Source organism: Myotis yumanensis, unplaced genomic scaffold, assembly GCF_028538775.1.
Source record: "Myotis yumanensis isolate MYYU_CA2020_CCGP unplaced genomic scaffold, mMyoYum1.0.hap1 SCAF_14, whole genome shotgun sequence".
Lineage (NCBI taxonomy): Eukaryota > Metazoa > Chordata > Mammalia > Chiroptera > Vespertilionidae > Myotis > Myotis yumanensis.
Window position 1 is genome coordinate 24078465 of NW_027223765.1, and position 22367 is coordinate 24100831.

Genomic DNA, 22367 nt, shown 5'->3' on the forward strand with positions numbered 1-22367 from the left:
CTATGCTGCTTTCCTTCAGGATTTGCTTATTTTCTTTAGAGAAAATTTTTAAAAAGATACAAAGAAGTAATGAAAAATGTGTCTATATTCCCCACTACTCAGAATTAAAAGTTTTTTCTATATTAGCTTTCTTATAAAACAAAGTCCCTTTAAACCACCACCCTTAGTCTTATTCCATTCCACTCTGAGGGAGTTGATGGACATCTTTTCAAACTTTAACACCCACCTCCCCCTGCCCCCTCCCCAAAGGAATGAATGGGTAATTGTTATCTGTGAGCATATATTTAAAAAAGGATTGTATGTCTTGTTTTTATATCTTTATTTTTCACTCAACATGTTTTTGAAATCCATGCTGTTCTAGATATGGTTTATTTCTTTTAAAACTGCCTCTATAATATCCTATTGTATGAATATAACACATTTTATCTATACCCACATCTAGTTATCCAGACAATCTGAATATTCAGATTATTTCCAATAGTTTGCTATTACAATGCTGCCTGATACATACTTTTATTAATCTCATTAATCAAAGCTGACATAAAATCATTTCATATATGTGCATTACCATAGGTCATTTTAGATCAGTGCTATATCACTTGGTTTACTTGGGAACACTGACTATTTATAATGTGATCTATTAGAAAAACATTTTATTTTAAATCCTCATCTGAGGATATTTTTTCATTGACTTTTTAGAGTGGAAGGGGGAGGGGGAGAGGGAGAGGGAGAGGGAGAGGGAGGGAGGGAGGGAGGGAGGGAGGGAAGGAGAGAAAAACACCGATGTGAGGCTCATTGATTGGCTGCCTCCTGCAAACATCCTAACCAGGGCCAGGAACCTGCAACCCCTGCAACCGAGGTATGTGCCCTTGACCGGAATCGAACCTGGGACCCTTCAGTCCGCAGGCTAATGCTCCTTCCACTGAGCCAAACGGCCTAGGGCAGAAAAACATTTTAGAATCTCAAACAGGTAATAGGTTTCTAATGCTTAGAGGTGTGTAATCTAGTGTGAAGAGGAAAAGAATGGGCATTATCTCTGATCTTGGACAAGGTTTTAAACCTTTCTATATCTGTTTACTCTTCTGTCAAAAGGGGAACAGTAAGGCCTGTTCTATTGATCTGAGTGCTATGATAAAAATAAAATTACAAACTAGGAATACCTTGCAAAGGCAAAAATCACTATATGTGGAAGAGAGGGAGCATTGTTAACCCTTTTCGGTCCAACCTCCAGGCTGACTCGACAGACCAGGCGCTAGGAGCAGGTCCAACGTCGAGCAATAAGAACATTAAAAAGTTCAACATCCAATCCCATCAATTAATTTGGACCAGATTGTCTGAATTCCAGAAATAACACTGGACTGCAAAGGGTTAAAACAGATCCAAGTAAAAAGGGTAACATATTTGAAATTCAAAAGCAGTGTAACATTGTAACACTAGGAACATATTTACAACACTTTCTGGGCTGTATAATGACCAACATGTGAAAATGGAAAATTTGGCTGGTTTAACCACACATTTATCATTGGAGTACTATATTCCATGCCCATTCAAGAATATCTAGGGATACTAACTGCTAATATCAATGCCATGACACACACAGTGTGAAGGGGCAGAATGCCATGTTCTTCTATGATTAAGCAAAACAAACCTCAACTTCTGATCCCATCTCCCCCAACACTGCCCGTTTCTTTACAGCCTTCTTGAAAGAACGGTCAACAACTGCCCCTTAACTTCACAGTCTTCTCAAACCACACTATTTCTCTTCCAAGACTGTTCCTGTCAAGATCAACAATGAGTGCCATGATGCTAATTCCAATGTCTCTTCTCATTAATTGATGTAGTGGCCACTCTTTCCCTCATGAAATATTTTCTTCTCTTGTGTTATATGAAACCTTACTATTTCATCAGGTACTCTGTTCAAATTCTTTTGTGGTAACTTTGCCTTTGCTTAATCTTAGGATGACAGAATTCAAGGGTCAGGTCCTGGGTGATCATCTCTGTACCTACAACCCTCTCCATAGATGATTTTATACAGTGCTCTCTTCAAATGCCTGTGCAACAAGGGCACAATGCGTTCCGGAGGAGTACCTCAATGAGGGTACTGTGAAAGGAGGGTGCATGAGATAAAGGGTGACAGTAAAGTTAAGGCCAGATTTATACACCAGGATAAAGAGCTCGGATTTTATCCAAGAGTCCATGGAAAACCATAGAATTTTTGATCAGACAAAGAAGATATGACTTAAGTTTTAGAAATAAAACTCTTACAGCAATGTGAACTCCCAAATTTCTGAGGACTCTATTAAAAACAAATGAAAACAAAACACATGTAGCATAAATAACCATCTATTTGAGTGGTTTCTATTAATCTATCAGCATAATTTTTTCTGTACATTACCTCCATAAAATGTAATTTTCTACTTAATCATATCAATAAAAATTTAATGTTTGTTTGAATGTTTGCCTACTAAACATACCTGGATAATACACCTTTTTCCCATCAGTCTTGTATACAACCATTGTGATAAATTCTCGATTATTTGCAAAATCATCCTAAAAGCACAAAGAATCCAATATGGTTAAAGGAAATGGGCTCAAATGCTCTTAATGGGGGGGGGGGGGGGGAGAAAAACTCTAATTTTAAAAGAACTTATTTCAGCTACTTTGTGGGATTAAAATAATTATTTTTCTGGATTAAATTGTCATTCCAATAGACTGACCATATTGTATGAAAAAAATGTATTAAAAGACTCTAAAGCTATTAAAATACGGTTACCCTTTACAGAATCAGGCCTAATGATTCAAATTTCCAACTCCCCCTATAACACATTTTAATTTAATATTTTAAAGACCCAAAGCATATATAATCAACATGAAAATCCTCACTAACAGCATAAACTCCCTCATGTTTTTCTTCAGAGATGATTTTTTTAAAAGATACATTTTTATTGATTTCAGAGAGAGAGGGAGAGAGAAACATCAACGATGAGAGAGAACCACTGATCAGCTGACTCCTACACACCTCCTACAGGGGATCGAGCTGCAACCCGGGCATGTGCCCTTGACCGGAATCAAACCTGGGACCTTTCAGTCAGCAGGCTGACACTCTATCCACTGAGCCAAACCAGCTAGGGCTCTTGGCTAGGGCTCTTCAGAGATGATCTTTGAATAAAACTTCTAAGAGTTTGATTACAAATGATAAATTTCCTTGGAGGAAAATATTCATTTATCTAAGAAAATGCCATTTTCAAGCCACCCATATAAATAAAACAGGCTGATGATTAAATTACATATTTTGTTCACAATAGTCTAATTATTTTTAAAGGAGTTTCTATATGGAATATCATAAGAAGGGTATCAGTACCTTGTCTGTTATGTGTCTACTAAGCAAAACCCAAACTGCAGCGCCCCCTTGTGGACACTGCACCTCCAACTTGTACTGGGGATTGTTGGCCAGGCTATAGGCATCTTTCACAGGTCCTTGCTTAGCATCCCAAGTACTAAAAGATCAAGTCAACAAAGAAGGAAATAATGAAGTGTTGTGTTTCAGATACAATTAAGTTACTAGGTTTAGTTTTCACAGTTTCTGGCATGACTAAGAAGCATATATAAAGAAAATAACTATTACATGATAGTCATTCTGGGGAATGACAAAAAGAGAGAATACTAGTCTTCCTAAATTAATCATTTTATTTTAAATAAAAAATGTGAAGACTACTTTAAAGCATATTCTGAAATATGCAAAGAAGTTACCTGTGTATACATGTTGATTCTTTAAAAAGACCTGGATTCCAACTCAAATAAATCACATCATAATATTGGCAGAGATCATCCCATGAGATCCAAAATATTCCTAAAAATTAGATATCTTTATTAATCTAAAAATATCTTAATGATAAATGACTTGTCAGTTAAACACATTTCACATTATTAAAGCATGTTATTTAGAGATCAAATAGTATTAAAATTACAAAAAGATGTATTTACCATTGTCTATTTTTTGAGCTGTTCTAGGATCAAAGTTTAAATATTTTTGCAACTCTGGGGTCCAGTTTTTTACATCATTTTCACTATATCGTCCTTTCCAACGTAAATGACTCCAGGGATTTTTCAACTGGATAAATCGCAGCCCCTATTAAAAAGAAAACAAAAAACAAAACAAAACCAGGAGATAACATAAAGTTGCAAAACAGTTTTTACCATATTTTCATAAATTGTATCATTCTCTAAGGGAGGATGCATTTTGAATACGTATCAATTTTCTTCAAATAAATTTGAAATTAATATTCTTTAACACTTTCACATGTCACACATCTGATCAAGAACTGCAATTGGCTACCTATCCCTAGAGCTATGCAGTTCATATGGTAGTGACTACTTAAAATGAAATTAAATAGAATTTAAAAATCAGTTCCTAGTCACACTAGCCACATTTTAAGTATTCAAGAACCACATGTAGCTAGTAGCTAAAGAATGGCACAGCACAGAGAACATTTTCATTGCAGGCAGTGCTGCCTTAGAGCATCAAGTATTTCCTGTTCTTTCAGAGCCTACTCTGCACTGGCCCCACCATTTTCATACCCCACATATCTTTGTCTAGTCTAGTCTCTCCTCTCAGAATCCCATAAATAATTCTTATTCAATTTCACCTCTAAAGGCATTTGTTCATGTCGTTTCCATTTCCTGGAAGGCCCTCTCTGATCCCTTTGAACTCTTTCCTTTCAGATCCTCTTTAGCTTCTTCCTCTACTGATTATCTCTGTGAAGACCGAAGCAGTGAAGAAAAGAGTAAAGAAACCTGTCACCAGGCCACAGCTTACTCCATCTACACGTTCTAAAGAGCCTCAATCTTTACAGAATAACTGCCATGCAGAACTGATACTGTGTGATTTTTAACTTAAAAGGCTGTTATTTGAAATTCTTATTTTACTGGCAATCAGGGATTTTGAAATGCTTTATTTTCAAGTCAGACCAGAGGTGCCTATTATTCTCATAAACATGTTATTTGTTTAGTTTCCTTTGATCATTCAGAACAAATAGTTTTATTATTCAAAGTAAATTATATCTCAGAAATTTTCCTCAAACTTACTTTCATATTGCCTGCTTCATTATTTTTTTTAAAATGTATTTTATTGATTTTTAACAGAGAGGAAGGGAGAGAGATAGAGAGTTAGTAACATCGATGAGAGAGAAACATCGATCAGCTGCCTCCTGCACATCTCCCACTGGGGATGTGCCCGCAACCCAGGTACATGCCCCTGACCGGAATCGAACCCGGGACCCTTGAGTCCGCAGGCCGACGCTCTATCCACTGAGCCAAACCGGTTTCGGCCTGCTTCATTATTTAAAATTTAAATCTTGTGCCACTACCTCAATATTGGTCACCTATAATACCTACCTCAAAAAATGTTCTAACAATAATATATATCACATATTAATAGCGACTTTTATTCCCAATATTTTGCTTGTGTTTTAGAATGTAATTTGCCATAAACAAACCTCTCAGTTTATTCAATTCATATAAAATCTTATTTTTTTTCTTTAAGTAGTCAATTTTTATGTCATGTTTAAAGGAAGACAGTTCTGCAAAAACTGGCTGATTTAGAAAGCCTTGAAACTATAAATTTTTAAATGTTGTAGCCTTCATAATTCATGTAATTCCACAGGCCACTAAGAAAATCAGTCTTTATTTTTTAATATATATTTTATTGATTTTTTACAGAGAAGAAGGGAGAGGGAAAGGAGAGTTAGAAACATCGATGAGAGAGAAACATCGATCAGCTGCCTCCTGCACACTCCCCACTGGGTATGTGCCCGCAACCAAGGTACATGCCCTTGACCGGAATCGAACCCGGGACCCTTGAGTCCGCAGGCTGATGCTCTATCCACTGAGCCAAACCGGCCAGGGCAAAAATCAGTCTTATTAATACACAGCGGTTATTGTTGATTGATCACTGATTCTCTCTATAAATTTAAGCAGGGGAAATTGAAAGACACTGTTAGCTAAAGCTCCCAGTGACTAGACAGCTTAGGTAACCAAGTCATTAGGGAAAAAAAATCCTTCCTTAAAAATCTTTGTATTTTCTAATCTATAGGACAGATCCATTTTTCAGTTAAAAATAATCAATAATCTGAAAAATAATGAAGTCAACCATTTCAACACCTGAACACAGAGAAAGGGTCTGAGGTCTGAAAGCATACAATGGCTATCAGGAAGAGAAAGAAACACTTGCAAACCCACTGGCATGTTTCTTCATCACAGGTATCTTATTTTTGGTATCCTTTCTCAAGTCTGTACCGAATGTCTACTATCCTCTAGAGCAGCGGTCACCAACCTTTCGGACCTCACCGACCACCGGTTGGCGAATGCTGCTCTAGAGTCTAACACTGACTGACGCCAATACCAATGTGCTGCCCAAAACCTTGGGGGCGTGTATTCACCTCAACTCTTCTACTTGCATGGAAAAGAGGAAGAGGCATGTAGTATTTCTGCTGTCACCCATATCTATGTTGTCACTGTCATTACATTTCCCATCTTGTTATAATTCCCAATGACAGATCAAGTTGTTTAATGTAATAGGTGAAACGCTTTTAAAACTTTGCCTAAACCTTGATTTGTCAGTATTCTAAAGTCCAATATATTATTTGGGATCCTTGTAATGTCTTATTAACAAACAAGAAAAATAGAAAAATATTTAAGGTAAAACCTTGAACTCTCTAATATCCAAAACAGCATATGCATGTGTGGGAACCAGACCCCACTTTTCTCCTTCAGCTTCAGTCATCATTCCAGTTGATGCAGTGATGAGGACATCCCCTTTGTGAAACCTGGAATCACCCCAATAGACAAAGATTAAAGGAAAAACATTTATAATCTCAGATCACATCATCTTTCCTTTTGTCTAATGGTTCCCATGAAAATTTCCACAAATTTAAAATCTTTTAAAAAATAAGCTAATCCCAACACCCCCTGAAGGACTTTAACAAGAATTATATTTCCATTTCACAGCCTAATTTATGTGAGGTAAATTATCACATCCCCTACCCAGTTTTAGACAACTTAATTCTCAGGTAGAAAGCTATCAATGAAGGAAAGAAACAAATGCTAAATTTTCAAATGATTTACAAATAAAGAAGACATAAAATGCCAAATGCACTTCCTCCAAAGTAATATTCATTATCAAATCATTGAGTTTTTTAGTTTCACTAATGAATGTGTATTATTTATAGATAGTTTTCCAGTCCCTATATGTTACCAATGCGTTTTGAAGTAAAGGGGGCTGTATCTATCCGCTGCCCTAGAGTCTATGAAATGAACTGAAGAGCAACAGCCACTCCCTCCCCTACATATCATTTAAGGCTTCAGTTAACTTCCTCTGTATGTTCTCAGACTTCTCTTTTCCCACCTTCCCTCAAATTGGTAAGTATTTTTTTTTTTCTTTTTTTTTTTTTTTAATTAAATCTTTATTGTTCAGATTATTACATTTGTTCCTCTTTTTTCCCCCCATAACTCCCCTCCTTCCAGCTCCCACCCCACCCTCCACCCTCACTCCCCACCCACTGTGTTCATCCATAGGTGCATGATTTTTGTCCAGTCACTTCCCGCATCTCCCACACCCCTTTTTCCCCCAAGAATAGTCAGTCTATTCCCTTTCTATGTCCCTGATTCTATTATAATCACCAGTTCATTCTGTACATCAGGTTATTTATTCACTTGATTCTTAGATTCATTTGTTGATAGATGCATGTTTGTTGTTCATAATTTGTATCTTTACCTTTTTCTTCTTCTTCCTCTTCTTAAAGGATACCTTTCAGCATTTCATATAATACTGGTTTGGCGGTGATGAACTCCTTTAGCTTTTCCTTATCTGTGAAGCTCTTTATCTGACCTTCAATTCTGAATGATAGCTTTGCTGGATAAAGTAATCTTGGTTGTAGGTTCTTGGTATTCAGCACTTTGAATATTTCTTGCCATTCCCTTCTGGCCTGCAAAGTTTCTGTTGAGAAATCAGCTGACAGTCGTATGGGTATTCCCTTGTAGGTAATTAAGCCTCTTTCTCTTGCTGCTTTTAAGATTTTCTCTTTGTCTTTTGCTCTTGGCATTTTAATGATGATGTGTCTTGGTGTGGTCCTCTTTGGATTCCTTTTGTTTGGGGTTCTCTGCGCTTCTTGGACCTGTAAGTCCATTTCTTTCTCCAGGTGGGGGAAGTTTTCTGCCATTATTTCTTGAAATAGGTTTTCAATATCTTGCTGTCTCTCATCTTCTGGCACTCCAATGACTCTGATATTAGACCGCTTAAAGCTGTCCCAGAGGCTCCTTACACTATCTTCACACTTTCGGATTCTTTTTTCATTTTGCTTTTCCAATTGGGTGTTTTTTGTCGAATCTTTGGTTTGATTATTGTACTCCTCTGGTCTGCTATTGGGTATAATATTCTTTATTTCAGTCCGTGTATGCTTACTTTCTAATTTCTTTATCGTAGCATCGAGGGTCTCATTAGTTTTCGTGAGGCTCTGCACAAATTTATGGCAAGCCCTCAAAATTGCGATTCTTAGCTCCATATCCTCCACTTCTGTCATGTTTCTTTGTCTCCGCATCTTTTATGCTTTCTTGGTGCACCCCCTTGTGGTCTCTGTGCGCAGTCTTGTTCTAGCCAAGCCTTAATTGTTGTAGTTAACACTAGAGGGATTTGACCCCCAGGCCGGCTGGCTATAGGAATCAGCTGTACGGAAAACGTCTGCCTTCTGGGGAGGCGCTAATCCAGCCTTTGCCTGAGGCGATCGGCAAATGGCTGTGCGCAGGCTTTGGGCGGGGCGGGCTCAACAGGGCGGGCGGAGGGAGCAGTTATGGCCACGCTCAGTCCCGTTCCCAGAGGCTCTGCTTCTCAGAACCCCGGCAGCCGCTGCAAACCTCGGAGAGAAAGTTGCCCTCAGGTTCCAACTGATGCCAGATAATCCCGCTTCTCCCGTTTGAGTCTGGGTCCCTAGAGACTCGCCCGGATCTGGAGCCCAGAGTCTGAGACTCACTCCCGACAGAAAACGACAACCGCGCCCTCAGCCACCAGCCCGCTTTGCGCGCGCACCTCGGTACCTTTGTATTTTCCACACTGCGCCGCCTCTGAGCCTCGATTTGCTGTTCTCTTTCCTTCTAGTTGTAGAGTCTCTCTTCAGCCAGCCTTCCTGTGGTTCTGGGTGATGTCCGTTCAGTCTTTTAGTTGTATTTTTGAAATGGTTGTTTGCGGCAGCGGTCTCCGGTGTTTACCTACGCCGCCATCTTGGTCCCATTCTCCAAATTGGTAAGTATTAAGGAAGTAAAAATTTTCCCCATATTAAGATATTCCAGATTCAAATGTTTTAGACTATCTATAACCCAGGTTAACTGTATATCTATCAGTGAGGATAATTGAGGGCTGGTTGTAGCAAGTACATAAGTGAAGTCGACTAAAAACACAATTTCCCTAATAATGGAAAATGGCAGTCTCTGTAATATCTATTCTAAATAAGGTATGAAGTTTCAAAACAACCTTTTACTATGAAGAGAGAGAGCGAGCGAGTGAGAGAGAGAGAAATGTTTACCTTTGATAAAGCATTCGGAAAGAATTATCCTTACTGAAAGTCTGGCTATCTGAATGCATAGCAATCCTTTCTGGTATCCACCCAGTCAGTGCATGAAGATCAATATTCTGCAACATTAAACACATTTCAGGACTGTCAACCTTTTTTTCAAGCTCTAAATACATCCCCAGGGTAGTTGTTAAATCTCACTGATTTGATATAATGATTTTGACAGAAAAAAAACCATTAACTTCTGGTTTATTCCTATCAGTAATAAACTTCTTATAACTCATATTCCTACCTGGATTTAAGCACAAGCTTATAATCCTTTTCCTAAAATCTTTATTGCTTTCCCTTAATAAATATGAAGACCTCAAACATAACAGAAAAAAAACTGCTTTAATAATGATGATAGTCAATTACCATTTAATGAGTTCTTAAAATAGCATAGTTACTCTTCTAATGTTTTACATATATTCTCATTCTCTAAGTTGCATTGGGTAGATTACCAGGCAATGAATTAGATAGATAAAGTAAGAATATTTGAAGAATAGGGCAATTGAGCATGTAGGTGGGGAAGAAATTTTAATGTACTATTGCATTTACCTATGACCTATACATTCTTTGACTAGCATTATAAGCACCAGAAGAATGAAGGAGGCTGGGTAGTAAGGCAACAAAATTATCCAGGTACCATGATGAGTGATACGCACATATTTTATCATTTAATCTTTACAACTCTGAGAGTTGGGCATTATTCTAGTGGGAAAGAGGCTAGGAAAGGTTAAATACATTTTCTAAACCTATGATGAGTGTTATAGTTGAAAGTCATGCTAATCTAATTTCTAGTGTAAGCCCAGTAATTTACCTCATAGAATTAAAGGACATTGGCACATACCTCGATTTTACAGGTTAAGGTTGGGAAAAACTAACAAACAAAAACTCCCTGAATCTGAGTTTACAAATCACAAAAATATATAGAACCATGACAATATGACACACTCCTTTGATCTGAAGAGGCTTTTTGGAAATGTACACTGTATTAAATTGCTCCTAGATCCCAACATAATAGCAGACACCTACATTTTAGGTTTTCCTAAATATTGAATCTATTCAGCAGTCCCTTGAATACCATTTTATTATACTGTTGATGAGATGCTGTAGGAACTTAATTCTCGTTTATATAAATTAGACTATAGTAAAATGGGTATTGTTATATGTCATTTTGCTTAAAGTTGTAGAACCTATGGAAGACATTAAGTGGGGACTTACTGTACAATGTGTTAACTTTATAAAAGAAAATAGATACTCCCATAGTAAAGTGACTGATCAACATGATTCAGAGGTTATCTGTTTTCACTTCCTTTAAACAACATAGCATCTATAATCATTCAAATTTAAAATAGTCATATAAGATAATGTAAGTCTGTATTTGGATCATCATATTACTTACTGAATTGGATCCTGGGAAATCATATCCTCCCATGACTTTCATATATGCTTTTTCAATGAGAGAAACCCATAATTCACTTTTGTTGTTAGAATAAGAACAGAGCAATTCTCCCTTATGATCAACAGGTAATTGGTCATCAATTATCACCTGGGGAAAGATAACAGTACTTTCCTTAGTTGGTATAAAATATCTTAAAATCTTTTCTATTAAAAAAAAAGCAGCTTTCATACTGATAAAGTAAAAAGCATGGTATATCTATTATTAAAGGTAATGACAGTTTCCTATTTCTAGAATCTGATCAATTTAAAAATGTTATATGGCCCTGCCCGGCTTGGCTCAGTGGATAGAGCAGGGGTGGGCAAACTTTTTGACTTGAGGGCCACAATGGGTTCTTAAACTGGACCGGAGGGCCGACACAAAAGCATGGATGGAGTGTTTGTGTGAACTAATATAAATTCAAAGTAAACATCATTACATAAAAGGGTACAGTCTTTTTTTTTAGTTTTATTCATTTCAAATGGGCCGGATCCGGCCCGCGGGCCGTAGTTTGCCCACGGCTGGGATAGAGCGTCAGCCTGCGGATTGAAGGGTCCCAGGTTCGATTCTGGCCAAGGGCACATGCCTGGGTTGCAGGCTTGATCCCCAGTGGGGGGCGTGCAGGAGGCAGCCAATCAATGATTCTCTCTCATCATTGATGTTTCTATCTCTCTCCTCCCTTCCTCTCTGAAATCAATAAAGAAATATATTTAAAAAAAATAAATAAAAATAAAAATGTTATATGATGTTTTAATTCAAGTTCACATTAATCTCCCTGTGAGATAATAACCTTTAGCTAATTAGATGCTAAATACTATGAATCTACCATCAAAATTATTAGGGATTCTAGAAATGTACACTGTATCTAAAATAATTACTTTTTGGAACTTTCTATAAATTTCCCAAAACCATTAAAAAAAACCAACTTTATTCTTGTCATGATTTTTATTTTTTTTTAATTAACATTTGTTACTGATAGCAGTATGCATATCAGATTCGAAGTCAATGAAATGTTAAAATGCTTACATGTTTTTAAAATGTTTATATAAGTAATATTTCTTAATGATCCTATTCAATATTTAAAGGTAGGGAAGGGGGAGGGAGAAGGAGAGGGAGGGAGGGGGAAAGAGAGAGAGAGAAAGAGAGAGAGAGAAGAGAAGAGAAGAGAAGAGAAGAGAAGAGATGAGATGAGATAGGAGTGGACAGACACATTATTCACCTTTCTTGGGACACCATTGAGGTGAAGTTTTACCATATACTTTCCACATGGATTATACTCTGGCTCACCATCCTTATTCTGAGGGTAAATTATGCTTTTGTAAAGAAAATAAATATTGAAATACCAACATTAATATTCAACGTAACTACTATGCAGAATATTATAGACATGTGCTACTACTATCTTGGCAATTTGATAAAAATAAACATGAGAATATTTTTCTATAGTAGGCCTAGAAAAAAAGTTCACCCTAATCAAAGTGCTTTTTTTAATGTAAATAAATGAATAAAGTATATTATGAGATCACACAGCAGGGCATAAATTTCAAAATATTCATGAAAATGCTCAGTGTTAAATTATATACTCTAATAAATTTTCTCTTAAGAGGACATATTTTAAGCCAAATAAAATAATCTACTATTGACCCCAAGAAGTAAAGAGCATTTCAGTTAACCACAACTAAGGCAACAAACTACAACTCTGACAGAGATAAAATTAAAACAACACTGATAAAAGTTATACAAAATTATCCAATAAGATACTTGTAAAAACAATCAGTATCAATTTTCTTTCACACATTATTTATATGTATGATGTTTATCCAAGATGGCAAATAGCTTGAAACTAAAGTCTGTATCTAACTCACCTTTATACTTTCAGGATTTAACACACAAAAACCACTCAGGAAAAGTTGTACTGAAAAAATTCTGAAGCTTAATTTTTATAATAAATAATTTTAAGCAAATAAAACTTAAAAAAATACCCCCCCACAATTTCAGTAACATTTCTGTACATTCTAAAGCAGTTCCAATCAAAAGAAATGTTATTTCATATTACATATATTTTATATTAAATGTCAAAGAGTAATTTTAATTTATTTCACTTAACATCTCCAAAATATTATAATTTTACAATATAAAAATTTAAAATATTTTGCCTATTTCATATATTTTTGTGTGCTAAGTTTTCAAAATCTGATTCATTTTACTTACATTCACAGCCCATCTCAATTCAGACTAGCTATTTTAAGTATTCAATATCCACATGTGGCTAGTGGCTATCATACAGTACAACCCTATATAAAAAAAGCCTAACATACTAAGTATCCGGTCATCCATTCAACTAATCAAAGTGTAATATGCTAATGATAAGCAAAGGCTGCTCAACTGCTTACTATGACGTGCACTGACCACTAGGGGGCAGACAGTCGACTGGCTGACCAGTCGTTATGATGTACACTGACCACCAGGGGGGCAGATGCTTCAGCTGGTAGGTTAGCTTGCTGCTGGGGTCCAGGTGATCGGGACTGAGCTAGAGGAGATGGGCTGGACACGCCCTGGAGCCCTCCTGCTGTCCCTCCCCAGCTGGCCAACCTCCCGCATCCCTCTCTGGCCCTGATCATGCACCAGTGGAGTCCCTCAGCCTGGCCTGTGCCCTCATGCAATCCGGGCTGAGGGACCCAGACTGCGAGTGAAATGATAAACATGACTTAATTTTACTTTGACCAATTTCATTTATTTCAAGACATATTTATTCTTCATATATTAACTACACGCACATACATTCTTACACAGTTTTAGCAAACTTGTTCACATTCACAAATCATCTGCTTAACACATAAAGGCCAAAATATTCTGAGTGATACACTCTCTTTACTTTCTAAGCCAAAAAGGTCTACGTTTTAAATTTCTATTTAAGACAATTACATGAAAAGGGCTAAAGGAACAAATATAAATTTTTACCTGGTAATCAACTTCTTATTAAATCGTCTTTCATAAGCTGCACTAATAGCCAGTGATGCGACAAAGGAACAATCTGATACTATTGTCTGTTAATAAGAATTAGTATATTTCATTCATTCATGTATCAACATTTCTATAATATTTAAGCATTGCACCTAGCACCTGACTTTTTATACTAAATATCTTTACTGCTTGATTAGGAAATAAATAGAAATGCCATACTGCCAACTCAAATTTTGTTCAAATAAATCCTTGAAAAACCAAATAAACTATTTCAATGAATTTAGAATAATTAAATATGGATGATGCATTCCTTGCATAAATAAAGGCATGCCCACTGTTTTTCTTTCTACAATGTTACTTTATTTTTAAATTGTATTGGGGTGACACTGGTTAATAAAATGATATAGACTTCAGGGGTACAATTCTGCAATACATCACCTGTATATTGTATTGTGTGTTCAATACCCCAAGCTAAGTCTCCTTCCATCACCATCTATACCCCCTTTACTCTCTCCAACTTTCCCCACTCCCCTTTCCCTCTCGTAATCACCATACAGTTGTCTATGTCTGTTGTGTTGTGTGTGTATTTTCTTAATCCCTTTACCATTTTTACCAAGTGAATCATACTTTTGATGTGGACAAAAAATTAAAGGCATTTAAAAAGTTGGTTTATGACCTCTAAAGATGAATCCTTTATAATAAAAGGCTAATGTGTGAATTGTCCCCTCGGGAGTTCGATTGTTCGCTATGACATGCACTGACCACCAGCGGGCAGCGCAGAACGAAGGAAGGCCCTGATTGGCCCTGATTGCCAGTCAGGCCTAGGGACCCTACCCATGCACGAATTTCGTGCACCGGACCTCTAGTATGTATATAAAAGATTCTTGAATCATAGTATTTCAGGATCATTATTTTATACTAATGTGGAAGACGCCTGTGATTTCATTGCAAAACTTAAAGTTTGCAATAAAGCCATATTGTTGTTTCAATATTAAAGTGTTTTAAATAAGCCCAATTTCTATCTTTTCTATTATCAACAGTAAAATTCATATTCTCAACTTTCTCATCTGCAAGCATGTGTCCATAAATAGGGTCTATATAAAACTCTGTGACTGCTCAAAATAGTTATTCACACTTTTATTATCTCAGTATGTCTAAATCAAAGTGTGCAGAATAATTTTTCCAAATATACTCATGCATCTGAATATGTAATAAAAACTTAAGAAAAAAGTCAAATCTATATCCAAATTACTTTAAAATGCTAGCTTTCATATAAAATTATACAAAACATATACCTGTTTTATGCTGAAACTGGACACAGTATAAATCATTGTAGGATTGTTGCTGAGGTCTTCTGGACGTACCCATTTGGAAAACATAGCTTTTTGTTTAGGTGATAATGGTAGCTTGCCCAATCTATCACTGAGGTAATAATAAAAATTAAAAAACAACAATAATAAAATTAATCTTAAACAATGATTCAAAACCAAAATTAAAATTTCCTAATTTTTTTTGTATAGTGCTCCTAGCTATATTTAGGTCATCCTAAAATAATTCTCTGGTTAAATGGGGCTCTTTACACTTAACCATGAATCCAGTCAATCTGATCATCCGCCCCTATTAAACAAAACAAAACAAAACAAAACAAAACACAGATACCTGCAAACAGAAGTGCAGTTTAAATGCATTTATGCTTATTTTAAAGATATGGTTATATTCAATAAATTCAGTTTTGATAAAATGAAGCCACTAACAACAATATAATCTGATTCATTAAAAAAGACCTAGGAAACTACAGATCTTTTGGGTCTTGACAAACTCTTTTCTGCAAGGCTAACAATGAGAGTATCTAATTACTGAATAATAACCATATGCCAGGCATTATGCTAAAGTACTTTACATACATTACTCATTGAATCCTCAAAAACAATTCTATTACAGCAAGTATTTTTGGAAAAGGCTTAAAGTGATTAAACAACTTGCCCTGGCCAAACAGCTAAGAAATAGCAGAACTGGCTTTTTCTTTTTTTAAAAATGTTTTTATTTATTTCAGAGAGAGAGAGAGAGAGAGAGAGAGAGAGAGAGAAAGAAACATCAATGATGAGAGAGAATCATCGATGGGCTGCCTCCTGAACTGTCACCTCCTGGTTCATAGGTTGACACTCAACAACTGAGCCATACCGGCCAGGCCAGAATGGGTGCTTGAATTCAGGTCTCTGGTGCCAAATCCACCATTCTCCTCCATTACCCTCTATTCACCATGTGTTGGCAAAATATAGTGCATTATTTTCCTAAAATTGATGTAGAGTACTAAATAAAAATTATCTTTCCTCAAACCTCTTCTAGAGCAAGGGCAACAAATCTTTGGGTTTCAAAAGATTTCTTGGGCCCTAGCTGGTTTGGCTCAGTGAAGAGCGTCAGCCTGCAGACTGAAGGGTCCGGGTTCCATTCTAGCCAAGGGCACATGCCAGGGTTGTGGGCTTGATCCCCAGTGGGGAGTGTGCAGGAGGCAGCCGATCAATGATTCTCTGTCACCATTGATGTTTCTTTCTCTCTTCCTCTTTGAAATCAATACAAATATATTTTTTAAAAAAAGAGTTCCAGCTGGCCTGCCAGTGAATGAGGCCAATAGTTAAGAGTACTGGCTGCAACCCTAACAGGTTTGGCTGAGTGGACAGAGCATCGGCCTGCGGACTGATGGAAAGATCCCAGGTTCAATTCTGGTCAAGGGCATGTACCTTGGTTGTGGGCATATCCCCAGTAGGAGGTATTATACTAGAGGCTTGGTGCACAAAAATTTGTGCACTCAGGGGGGAGGTCCCCTCAGCCCGGCCTGTGCCCTCTCGCAGTCTGGGACCCCTTGGGGGATGTCCACCTGCTGGCTTAGGCCCGCTCCCTGGGGGATCAGGCCCAAGCTGGCAGTCAGACATCCCTCTGGCAGCCCGGGAGCCCTCGAGGGATGTCCACTTTCCAGCGGGGAACAGGCTTAAGCTGCTGTCCGACATCCTTAGTGCTGCTGAGGAGGCAGGAGAGGCTTCCGCCATCACCCCTGTGCTGGCAGCCATCAGCCTGGCTTGTGGCTGAGCAGAGCTCCCCCTGTAGGAGCGCACTGAACACCACCAGGGGGCAGCTCCTGCATTGAGCATCTGCCCCCTGGTGGTCAGTGTCTGTCATAGTGACCAGTCATTCCCAGTCGTTCTGCTGTTAGGGTCAATTTGCATATTACCCCTTTATATAGGGTACTAGAGGCCCAGTGCACAAAATTTGTGCGGGGGTGGGGGAAGGGAGGGAGGGTGGGCAGGGAGGTCCCTCAGCCTGACCTGCACCCTCTCCAATTCGGGAGCCCTCAGGGGATGTGCTACTGACGGCTTGGGCCCACTCCCCATGGTTCTCTGCCTCTGCGGGGCCTGTCTGCTCCACACCACGGGGCCCTGCTGGGTGCTGCCTGCGGCCCCAATTGCCTGCTCTCTGGCTGCCACGGCCACCACCCAGCAGGCCCTACTGGGTGCTGCCTGCAACCCGCTTGCCTGCTTGCGGGTTGCTGCGGTGACTGCCCAGCAGGCCCTGCTGGGTGCTGCCTGTGCGCAGGTCGCCACCACCCAGCAGGACTTGCTGGGTACTGTCTGCATCCCGATTGCCTGCTCCCCAGTCACCGCTGCTACTGCCCAGCAGGCCCTGCTGGGTGCTGCCTGCGCCCCTCTTGCCTGCTGGGCTCACATTGCTGGGGTGATGCTGCCAGGGTCCTGCCCAGCCCCTATGGGCGCCGCCATCTTTGTTGCAGAGTGACAGTTAATTTGCATATTACACTTTTATTAGATAGGATTCCTGAGTACTTACTTTGTGCCAGGAACTGTGCTTGGCACTGTGTATAATGCTATACAAAAGGAGACAAAAGAGTAACAGAGGTATTGCTGTGCTGCCCTACCTCCTTCCTATAGCCACACTTCTCTTCCAATCAAATTTTTAAACTACAAATTTAAATTCAAGCACCATTAAGTGGCTTATATTTTATTAACTCATTTAATAATTACTGTAATGGTATGAGGTGGATTCGAGTATTGTTTTAAAATCTAAGGCAGCTTAAAAAATTGTGCAGCATCATATAGGGCATGAAACTGAACTTGGCTCTGGAATCTGTACCCTCAACATCAATGCTATAAAGCCTCTCAGATATAAGATTTTCTTAGATTCCAATCAAGTATTAGCATCGGCTGCCTGAGTGAAGAAATTAGATTGATAACTTACTGGCTTTGAGATATCTAACTTCTGCCCACCCAAGAACAGCAAAACACCAAAAATGAGAAAGCAGTTCTTTTGTTCTTTTTAAGTCCTTTTATATTTTCTGTATATAATAAGCATTCAATTCTGTTTTCTGATATGTGCATTGCAGAAAATTTTTTAAAAATAAAAATATTTTAAAAAGTTAACTCACCCAATTTTGCTACCTATAAATAAAAACTAAAATTCTGATGTATAATCTTTACATCATTTTCTATATATGTATAAATATATGAAAATTAAAAAAATTGAATGTTATGTATAGTTTTCTAGTTTTCTTTTTACTAGATTGCAAGCATTTTTCCTACATTTTTCAAGGACTTATTTTTTTTATGGGAACCATAATCTACACTAATAAAAGAGAAACATGCAAATTGGTGTCACTCCACTATGGCCACCAGCCAATCAGGATGAGCATGCAAATCAACCCAACAAAGATGGCAGTTAATTTGCATATGTAGGCTCAGAGCGAAGACTGAAGGCTCCACTCGAGTGAATACTGAAGACCACTGAAGACTGAAGAAGACTGAAAAGGCTTGGCTTCTCCACTGGAGTCGGAGCGGAGAAGCCTCGAGGCTTGGCTTCTCTGCTGTGGTCGGAGCGAAGGCCTGGGTCCTGGGTGCCGGCAGAAGACTGGTGCCAGCAGCCAGGGGAAGGAAGGCCTATTGCACGAATCTCTTTGTGCAACAGGCCTCTAGTACTTAATATAAAATGAATGTACCATTATTTAATCATTCCCATATTGTTAAATATTTGTTTCAATAACTTTTTGCTATGAGATGCTTTGATGAATGCTCTTATATACATAAACATCTTTAACAAGATTATTTCCTTAGGATGACCAGAAGCTAGCATTGAACCAAACAATATTTTTAAGGCTCTTGACATAAGCTTCCACTATCCTAGAAGGCTGTGCTAACACTTCCATAATTAACTCCTTTTTGAATTATATCTTCTTAGTAAACAATATTGTCATTCTATTCCACTTTTCCATTCAGTTCTTTTAGACTTGCATTTTTGTTGTGATCAAACACCAATTCAACAAATATTTCCTGAGTACGTACTTTGTGCCAGGAACTGTGCTTGGCACTGAGTATAATGTTACGCAAAAGGAGACAAAAGAGTAACAGAGGTATTGCTGTGCTGCCCCTATCTCCTTCCCATAACCACACTTTTCTTCCAATCAAATTTTTAAACCACAAATTTAAATTCAAAACTATAAATTTAGACTTCAGAATATGGAAAAAGTACTGAAAAAGTAAAATATTGGAAGTAAAAATTGCTATAGTGCTTACTTACCAGAAAGGCATTGGAAAGGCAAAACGTTCTCTCAGGTCAATAGCCATGAAAGGAACATATTCTACACCATTTATTTTTGATGTTGTCCTAAAAAATACAAGAAAATAAAATCTAAAGTAAATGTTCAAATTAGCATATTTACTTAAACTCCTTAAAATTTAAATGACAAGGTATAGTACTGTAATAAAATTAAACCAACAATCTCACGTTGGACAAAACCAGTATCTTTATTTGTACAAATTTTTCACAAAATTGTTGAGTACCAGAAAATAACTGATTTAATTCAATTCAGTAGAGTTACAACAAAACAATAGTCTCAAGACAGGCCCAACCAGAAGTATTGAAAGTGTCTGTGTGTCTGTGACACCAGGGACAAAGTGAATTCTATCCTAAGTCCAAAGGGAGAAAACAATTGCTTGGTTATTTTGAGATTTAAAAAACATGACATTTATAACTATGAAACTATATTCTTCATATTTTCTGGGTATGAGAATATGGAGTGGTTAAGTGTCAAAGATAACAGCTATGGCCTCTTGAAAAGTTAAAGAAATGTGTTTGGTAGTAGCTTTTCATATTTTCTTGTTTTGTGTATATTTATTTGTATACTAGTATATTTACTATTTCCTTCTTCTGTTTCTTTCCCTCATTTTATTTATTTATAGCAGGGTAACTTCACCACTTAGTCCCCAATATTCAGGGAGACTGTGACTGGATTTGAAGAACAGTTAATACAGTAAGCGATGGATACTATGACTGTGTATATCCTTTTTCTGAGAGGATGAGAACTTTTCACTTGTATGAAGGATAGCTGCATTTGTTAGAAATATAGAGTTGTTTTGTTGTAGTATGGAATGTCAAATGTGTACAGAAGAGAACTTTTGGATGCCAAGTAGCCCAAGTGTCGGACTGTTACTAATCTACCGTCTCTCAATTCCAAAACCACCCTTATTCATCCTGCTCTGCGTTGTTTCGTTTCACATGCAATTTGCCAGGCAAAGAGAGCCAGATTTGTAGGAGAATTAAAATCCATGGCAAGAAAAGAAAGAAAAATACCCTCAGGTGGCTGCTACATGAGGAGCCCTTTAGGCTCAATTTTAGGAAATTAAAAATGAGCAACTACATGATTCGCACTACTCTAAGTAGGTTAGATCTCTTCCAGAGCCCAACTGAAGAACAGCCACACTGGCTCAGAGATTTATCCCATCTGGGATGGCTCAGAATGCAACCAAGGAGTTCCACATCACCGTTGTTTGCATTTTTAACACCCTTGAGGCTCTTCCACACACTGATATGGCTTCCTAGACCAGGGGTTGGTAAACATTTTCTTTAAAGGGCCAAATAGAATATAGTTTTGGCTTTGCAATGAGGTCTGTCATATGTTGTTCTGTGTTTTTTGTTGTTGTTTTTTTTAGAACCCTTAAAAAAATCCAAAAACTTTTCATAGCTCAAGGCTTCCCTTTGCTAACTCCTGGCCTAGACTGCTATTTCAAGGTAACAATTTATTTTTCCCATTAGGGATCTGGTTACAAAGTTGCACAGATGATTGATTGGTCTGCCACAGATCTATTTTGCTTCCTAAATTCTAGTTCTCAATTTTAAAGAATGCTAGGATTTTCAGGAAAACATACCTAGTAGAAATGCTAATACTAAAATATATTAGAAAAATTTTAAGTATTTAAAGTTGTGACTGCATGACAATATATAATAGCGTTATACACTACAAGATATGAATATGACCCAACAAACCTAATGCGAATAAAATTGTTCATTACAATGAATGAGAAACTAATTTACCTGAGAACTTCTATTTCTTCTGCCGTGTATCTCTGTCCTTGTGCATCGCATGCCTGTGGACTTATAAATTGCTGAGGTCTTTCAAGAAAGGGATTAGTTCCTAGTGGAAAATGTGCTCTTGCTGGAGGTGGCTTTGGTTTAATATTGGTTGACTTGACTTTGCATAATGGCTTTGTTAAAGGCTCACTCAATGCTTCTGCTCTATAATAGAGGTACAGAAACACTGTTTAGCTTTTTTCACATTTAAGCTTTCCAGAAAATAAAATTTACTTCAAGAACCAGTCAAGCATTCCTAATGTAAACCTAGTATATAAAATTCTTACAAACTAGTCTACTGTTCACTACTTAAGCTACTCCCAAAGGTATTTTTGCAAACAACATTCTATTAAGTGAGCATTTATATCAGATACTATGCAATGGGGATATAAGAATGTATAAAACACAATCCCTACTTTTAAGGTGTTCGTAGTTTTGTGGGGAAAGAAAGACAACTACATCAAAAGTGACAGATGCTAACATGAAATAGTACTTTTGAGTAAATCCCTGACAGAAGATATTAACTTAATGAAGTGGGAAGAGAGGGTGAATCAGGGAATGTTTTTTTCTGAATTGATGTTTGGGCTGCAGAGAAGTCCACTAGGGGAGTGAGGAAGTATTTGGAGTAGAGAGAATAGCATACGCAAATGTATGAAACAGCAGTGAGTTAAGGTAATTTCAAAAGAATGGATGCAACCTCTGTAAACAGTGCAAATGAGAAGCAGTGGGAGATAAAACCACTGGCAGAAATTGGATTATAGGCCTCACATGATAGTCCAGGAAATTTTGACTTTGTCAAAGAACTAACAAGCTAAAAAACAGAAGTACTTAATCTGAGGTCCATATATAGTTTCAGGAGTCTTGTAAAAATTCTGAAATTCATGCCAAAAAATTTATGTACATTTTTCTTAAAGAATGGATCCATAATTTTGAACAGATCTTCAAAGGCGCCCATG

At 37.6% G+C, this 22367-nt stretch overlaps 1 protein-coding gene across 9 annotated transcripts in view; it reads right to left on the bottom strand.

Moving 5' to 3' along the window:
* The window catches only part of CAPN7 (calpain 7), a 54639-nt gene that overhangs the window by 22071 nt on the left and 10201 nt on the right, over nucleotides 1-22367 (bottom strand). For 8 of the 9 annotated variants that reach the window (XR_011473688.1, XR_011473687.1, XR_011473686.1 and 5 more), the window contains exons 5-16: nucleotides 21376-21576; nucleotides 19582-19668; nucleotides 15300-15426; nucleotides 14002-14087; nucleotides 12260-12353; nucleotides 11005-11151; nucleotides 9573-9679; nucleotides 6704-6824; nucleotides 3985-4129; nucleotides 3751-3850; nucleotides 3362-3497; nucleotides 2475-2550 (exon numbers count right to left, since the gene is read on the bottom strand). Coding sequence is in view for 2 of the 9 variants with exons in the window: in XM_070433375.1 (XP_070289476.1) it covers nucleotides 2475-2550; nucleotides 3362-3497; nucleotides 3751-3850; nucleotides 3985-4129; nucleotides 6704-6824; nucleotides 9573-9679; nucleotides 11005-11151; nucleotides 12260-12353; nucleotides 14002-14087; nucleotides 15300-15426; nucleotides 19582-19668; nucleotides 21376-21576 (1427 nt within the window). In the remaining 7 variants the exon portion in view is untranslated. The remainder of the gene's footprint in view (nucleotides 1-2474; nucleotides 2551-3361; nucleotides 3498-3750; nucleotides 3851-3984; nucleotides 4130-6703; nucleotides 6825-9572; nucleotides 9680-11004; nucleotides 11152-12259; nucleotides 12354-14001; nucleotides 14088-15299; nucleotides 15427-19581; nucleotides 19669-21375; nucleotides 21577-22367) is intronic. The other variant, XM_070433376.1, reaches the window with a different exon arrangement.